At 42.1% G+C, this 6,329-nt stretch overlaps 1 protein-coding gene across 1 annotated transcript in view; it reads left to right on the top strand.

The window, feature by feature from the left end:
- Positions 1–6,329, top strand: part of LOC140543399 (uncharacterized) — a 17,021-nt gene that overhangs the window by 1,456 nt on the left and 9,236 nt on the right. Inside the window, exons 2-7 of the mRNA XM_072666518.1 lie at positions 2,828–3,010; positions 4,095–4,215; positions 4,458–4,669; positions 4,900–4,992; positions 5,658–5,826; positions 5,977–6,048. Coding sequence (XP_072522619.1) covers positions 2,828–3,010; positions 4,095–4,215; positions 4,458–4,669; positions 4,900–4,992; positions 5,658–5,826; positions 5,977–6,048 — 850 coding nt within the window. The remainder of the gene's footprint in view (positions 1–2,827; positions 3,011–4,094; positions 4,216–4,457; positions 4,670–4,899; positions 4,993–5,657; positions 5,827–5,976; positions 6,049–6,329) is intronic.

The raw sequence follows: 6,329 nt of genomic DNA, 5'->3' as shown, positions 1-6,329 counted from the left end.
AGAGTAAACTGAGGAGAAAAGAGTGAGGTTAGAGTACACTGAGGAGAAAAGAGTGTGGTGAGAGTAAACTGAGGAGAAAAGAGTGTGGTGAGAGTAAACTGAGGAGAAAAGAGTGAGGTTAGAGTACACTGAGGAGAAAAGAGTGAGGTTAGAGTACACTGAGGAGAAAAGAGTGTGGTGAGAGTAAACTGAGGAGAAAAGAGTGAGGTTAGAGTAAACTGAGGAGAAAAGAGTGAGGTTAGAGTAAACTGAGGAGAAAAGAGTGAGGTTAGAGTAAACTGAGGAGAAAAGAGTGAGGTTAGAGTACACTGAGGAGAAAAGAGTGTGGTGAGAGTAAACTGAGGAGAAAAGAGTGAGGTTAGAGTAAACTGAGGAGAAAAGAGTGAGGTTAGAGTACACTGAGGAGAAAAGAGTGAGGTGAGAGTAAACTGAGGAGAAAAGAGTGAGGTTAGAGTAAACTGAGAAGAAAAGAGTGAGGTGAGAGTAAACTGAGGAGAAAAGAGTGAGGTGAGAGTAAACTGAGGAGAAAAGAGTGAGGTGAGAGTAAACTGAGAAGTAAAGAGTGAGGTGAGAGTAAACTGAGGAGAAAAGAGTGAGGTTAGAGTACACTGAGGAGAAAAGAGTGTGGTGAGAGTAAACTGAGGAGAAAAGAGTGAGGTTAGAGTAAACTGAGGAGAAAAGAGTGAGGTTAGAGTACACTGAGGAGAAAAGAGTGAGGTTAGAGTACACTGAGGAGAAAAGAGTGAGGTGAGAGTAAACTGAGGAGAAAAGAGTGAGGTGAGAGTAAACTGAGGAGAAAAGAGTGAGGTGAGAGTAAACTGAGGAGAAAAGAGTGAGGTTAGAGTACACTGAGGAGAAAAGAGTGAGGTTAGAGTACACTGAGGAGAAAAGAGTGTGGTGAGAGTACACTGAGGAGAAAAGAGTGTGGTGAGAGTAAACTGAGGAGAAAAGAGTGAGGTTAGAGTAAACTGAGGAGAAAAGAGTGAGGTTAGAGTAAACTGAGGAGAAAAGAGTGAGGTGAGAGTAAACTGAGGAGAAAAGAGTGAGGTTAGAGTACACTGAGGAGAAAAGAGTGAGGTTAGAGTAAACTGAGGAGAAAAGAGTGAGGTTAGAGTAAACTGAGGAGAAAAGAGTGAGGTTAGAGTACACTGAGGAGAAAAGAGTGTGGTGAGAGTACACTGAGGAGAAAAGAGTGTGGTGAGAGTAAACTGAGGAGAAAAGAGTGAGGTTAGAGTAAACTGAGGAGAAAAGAGTGAGGTTAGAGTAAACTGAGGAGAAAAGAGTGAGGTTAGAGTACACTGAGGAGAAAAGAGTGAGGTTAGAGTAAACTGAGGAGAAAAGAGTGAGGTTAGAGTAAACTGAGGAGAAAAGAGTGAGGTTAGAGTACACTGAGGAGAAAAGAGTGAGGTGAGAGTAAACTGAGGAGAAAAGAGTGAGGTTAGAGTAAACTGAGAAGAAAAGAGTGAGGTGAGAGTAAACTGAGGAGAAAAGAGTGAGTTGAGAGTAAACTGAGAAGAAAAGAGTGAGGTTAGAGTAAACTGAGGAGAAAAGAGTGAGGTTAGAGTACACTGAGGAGAAAAGAGTGAGGTTAGAGTACACTGAGGAGAAAAGAGTGAGGTGAGGGTAAACTGAGGAGAAAAGAGTGAGGTGAGGGTAAACTGAGGAGAAAAGAGTGAGGTTAGTAGACTGAGGAGAAAAGAGTGAGGTGACAGTAAACTGAGGAGAAAAGAGTGAGGTTAGAGTACACTGAGGAGAAAAGAGTGAGGTGAGAGTAAACTGAGGAGAAAAGAGTGAGGTTAGAGTACACTGAGGAGAAAAGAGTGAGGTGAGGGTAAACTGAGGAGAAAAGAGTGAGGTGAGGGTAAACTGAGGAGAAAAGAGTGAGGTTAGTAGACTGAGGAGAAAAGAGTGAGGTGAGAGTAAATTGAGGAGAAAAGAGTGAGGTTAGGGTACACTGAGGAGAAAAGAGTGCAGTTAGTAGACTGATGAGAAAAGAGTGAGGTGACAGTAAACTGAGGAGAAAAGAGTGAGGTTAGAGTACACTGAGGAGAAAAGAGTGTGGTGAGAGTAAACTGAGGAGAAAAGAGTGAGGTTAGAGTAAACTGAGGAGAAAAGAGTGAGGTTAGAGTACACTGAGGAGAAAAGAGTGTGGTGAGAGTAAACTGAGGAGAAAAGAGTGAGGTTAGAGTACACTGAGGAGAAAAGAGTGAGGTGAGAGTAAACTGAGGAGAAAAGAATGAGGTTAGAGTAAACTGAGGAGAAAAGAATGAGGTTAGAGTAAACTGAGGAGAAAAGAATGAGGTTAGAGTAAACTGAGGAGAAAAGAGTGAGGTTAGAGTAAACTGAGGAGAAAAGAGTGAGGTTAGAGTAAACTGAGGAGAAAAGAGTGAGGTGAGAGTAAACTGAGGAGAAAAGAGTGAGGTGAGAGTACACTGAGGAGAAAAGAGTGAGGTGAGAGTACACTGAGGAGAAAATAGTCTTCTGACTGTCAACAAAGTGAAAAGAGACTTCTGTCTGTCAAGAGTTGAAGTTAGAGTAGACTAAGGAGAAAAGAGTGAGTTTAGAATAGACTTATGGGGGGAAGTGGGGTTAGAGTAGAGTTTGGAGAAAAGAGTGAAGTTTGAGTAAGCTTAGAAGAAAGAGTGAGGATAGGACACACTATGGAAAATGGAGGGAGGTTTAGTGCCTCCTGACAAACACTTAAGAACCACAGGGGCCTTCGAATAAGGCCCTCAACTGCCTTTAAGGAGTCCTAGATTAAGCCCCCTCTGGGCACCCTCATAAATGCATATTATAATGTTATAATTTCATCATCTGTCTTCTTCAGGTGGCAGTGGTGTTGGCTGGGCTGCAGCAGTGCTTGCAGAAGGAAGGTTTGGGTCCGGGAGCGTCTGACTGGGAGCGTCTGGCCGCACTGTGGCGACTCTACTTGGAAAAAGACAACAGCGTGAGGGCTCTCACTCAGGAGATTCAGGAGCTACGGGCTGAACGGGCTGCAGAGATCAACACTGTGAGTGGTGTTCCCCAACAGAGGATTGCTGTCCTGCAGATTTTGAAGTTTTCTCTGCTGAGGTGTTTAGAGTAGCCGATCCCATACCCAACCCAGCTCCAACATAACAATGAACCTAAACAGGACAAAGGAACGCCAAACTGACCGAATGGACGTGGTTTTTACCCAGCTCTGGTTTATCTAACATGAGCCAAGACAAAGGTGAGCTGACCCAGCTGAGGTGCTGACCCAGCAGGACTGAGGACATCCTACTATGGTGCCACTTATTTTTGGCTGTGGCTTACAGATTATGCCCTTTTCTATGACAGATACAAGATAACGAGTCCTAAAACTAGCCCTTTCTTTTAATTTCGTAAACAGGCATGATGTTCTTTGCTTTTTATTTTTTTTTTAAACGTTTCACATGTAAGGAGGCAAACAGGTCGACAATACTAACAGTAAACACGGAGTTATGCCAAAATAACACCAAACACATTTACTTTGTGCCCCCCCCCTCAGCTATATAACACCATATACACCCTTATTATTCCCCAGCTACAGTGCAAACAGTATGCCTTATTTTTAAGAGCATGTAGTAAATGTTTGGGTCCTGGGATAATAAATGTGTTAATAAAATAGCATAAAACATTTGTTTCTGTTTTAGAATTAAACTAAACATATATCGTTGCTGTCCAATGAAAAACATGTGCCCCTCATGAATAACATGGTTTTTATTGGACAGCAGCGATATTTCTTCCGTTTGCTGTGTATTTCCAGCCCTTTAAGCCTAGGCTTATTATCTAGGTAATAAAATGTATTATTCAGTAGCAATTGTTTTGGACGTAACAGTACACAAAAATCACAGTTCGGCTTGCACCACAGTTTGGACCTCGGAGTGTCCTACAGTACAGTGCACGCTTTTCGGGTGGCTTGCTCGCTTGTGAAATTACCATATTTATCATGTTCTTACACATACGCCTCACTCCTAACTACTATATGTTATATGGTACTTTCATTAACCTAATATGTAAGACATGGAGTTAAACAGACCTTTAAGGGTTAAAATGAGGATTTTCTGTATGTGTGCGAATGTGTTCCACCGCAGGTTCAGCAGTATGTGGAGAACATCCGGAGTCTCTCCAAAACACGGGACTCAGTGGCTCTGGAGCTGGAGCGGGATAATGAAATACTCCGCACCAAACTTGATGAGATCAGCCACCAGCAAGGTTTACCTTCAATGCCTTAAACTCTACTCGTCAAATCTTTTGGAACACCAAAATAACTGACTGGAATTGCAGGAACGTATCATTAGAGACTCACTCAGAACGTAAACTCCAGCGATCTCTAGACAGCTTTATATTTAATGTTGCTGTAAACCTACTTATCAATTGCCAGTCCCCTAAACATTTGATATAAATATTTTCTAATGATCTTTAAATAAATTCCAGTCATTTCTGTGTTTACCCAGGAGCTCAGAGGAATGAGATAGCGGAGATGTTGCTGCAGGAGGGCCTTGCTGAGGTCATTCCCAGCAACCTCAGTGAACAGGTGGCTTACCTGCTGGCAGAGAGAGCTTCTCTCCAGGAGAAACTTCAGGCTCTGGAGACTGTGGAAACTAATGTCCTGCGAAAGTGTGCTCAAAAGGCTGTTCCACAGAGCTCAGAAGAGAAAACAGACAAGGTGAGAGGATCAGTAGTTCACGAAGTTCATGAAGTTTCCTTCCTTAGTTGCCTAATGAAGAGTCTAATGGAGCTAACAAGTAATGGATGCTTAGAAGCACCAGGTTAGCATTGCTGTGTTAGCAAAAGGAGTAAACTTCACACTGGCAAGTGGGAGAAATAATGAAAATGTAATTTTAGCCAAATCTTGGTTATAAAATTAAATTTGCCTATGATCATCTTCCCCACAAGGTGGTGTCTCCGCAAGGCCGGAGTTCTCAGAGTCCTTTGAAGAGGATCCTAGGAATTAAGAAGGTGACAAAGACCAAGCAGATATTTACTCCAGTATGTCCATTTTTATATACGCTTTATTACACTTTAGATCATGCTTTCTACAGAGATATAAACTGCTGTATCTTAATCATCCAGCTTCATTGAAAGAGCATCACATCAGTTCTACCTACCACATATTTTACCAGTAGTAAAGTGTGTGACGGTTCAGCATGCAGACTGTACATTATTAAACTAGTGGCTTTAATGTTCGTAGCTTCGAAGCTACAGTTCAAAACTAAAAGACCAGTATAGGACATGAAGCATGTCTTCAAAAACCCAGCTTTCTCAAGTATTTAGAGCCTCTCTTAACGTCATCTAAAGAATTTATGGCTCAGTGATGGCCACCAAGGGGGTGCAAGAGGCTGTTACAGCTCCCCATAGAGTGTGTCTTGCCCCCTCAGAGAACTCCCATTAGAAGAAAATGTGTTTTGTAATTTACATACTCCATGTATCCAAAAAAAGTAAATCAGATTAGAATTTAGTCTGATTATAGAAACTAGTACTAAAATATTGATTGTACTGCTGTTTACTATTGTGGATTGACACAAAGATCAGATCAGAATCATCCGATAATCTGTATGAAGAGACTCAGATCGACTCAGACATCTTTAATCTTAGTCTCCAAATGGTCAAAAGCAGAATGACAGAATGAATGTGTTGTTTTGTTCTTATGTTAGAAGGTTAATCAGAGCAGTAGCTGTGAAGAGAATGCATCAAAAGAGCGTGAGCGCTGGCTGTTGGAAAGGGATCTGAATGAGGCCTCCAGCCGGCTGGACATGGCCCACAAGGAGATCCGCCGTCTCACTGATGAGCTGGAGTCAGCTCGCCTCACTCAGAGCGCCTATGGTGAGTGCAGAGTAGTCCATGGTAGTGGAGGCCCAGAGTACCTGCTAGACATAGTAAGTCACTGATAGATGAATCAGGTGTGCATCAGGTGACCACCCTGATCATGTGTTACGTGTCTGTAAATCTGATATTGGTGAGTTTTTCTCTCAGAGCCGGAGTTGCAAGAAGCTCAGCTAGAAGTGGAGCAGCTCAGACAGGAGGTGGAGAAGCTCAAACGCTGTGGTAATGCACACATTTCTTCTGTTCTTATAACAACCAGGTTAATACGTCATATTTAACCGAATAGTAAATGTATAAAGCCCTAACACGCTCAGTTAATATCGATCCCTGCTTCTTAGTTTTGAGATTCAGTTTTAACAGTTAATAATTGAGGACTAAATAAAGCTTTGGTTCACCTGTTTGTTAGTTTGTTACCGTTGTTCATACGCTTTGGTTGCTTTCCATGTAATCACTGGAGTAATAGAGTGTAGATGATGCATCAAACCTAAGAATTAAAGGGGTTT

The sequence above is a fragment of the Salminus brasiliensis genome, chromosome 21, assembly GCF_030463535.1.
Source record: "Salminus brasiliensis chromosome 21, fSalBra1.hap2, whole genome shotgun sequence".
Lineage (NCBI taxonomy): Eukaryota > Metazoa > Chordata > Actinopteri > Characiformes > Bryconidae > Salminus > Salminus brasiliensis.
This window is presented reverse-complemented; position numbering and strand designations above follow the sequence as displayed.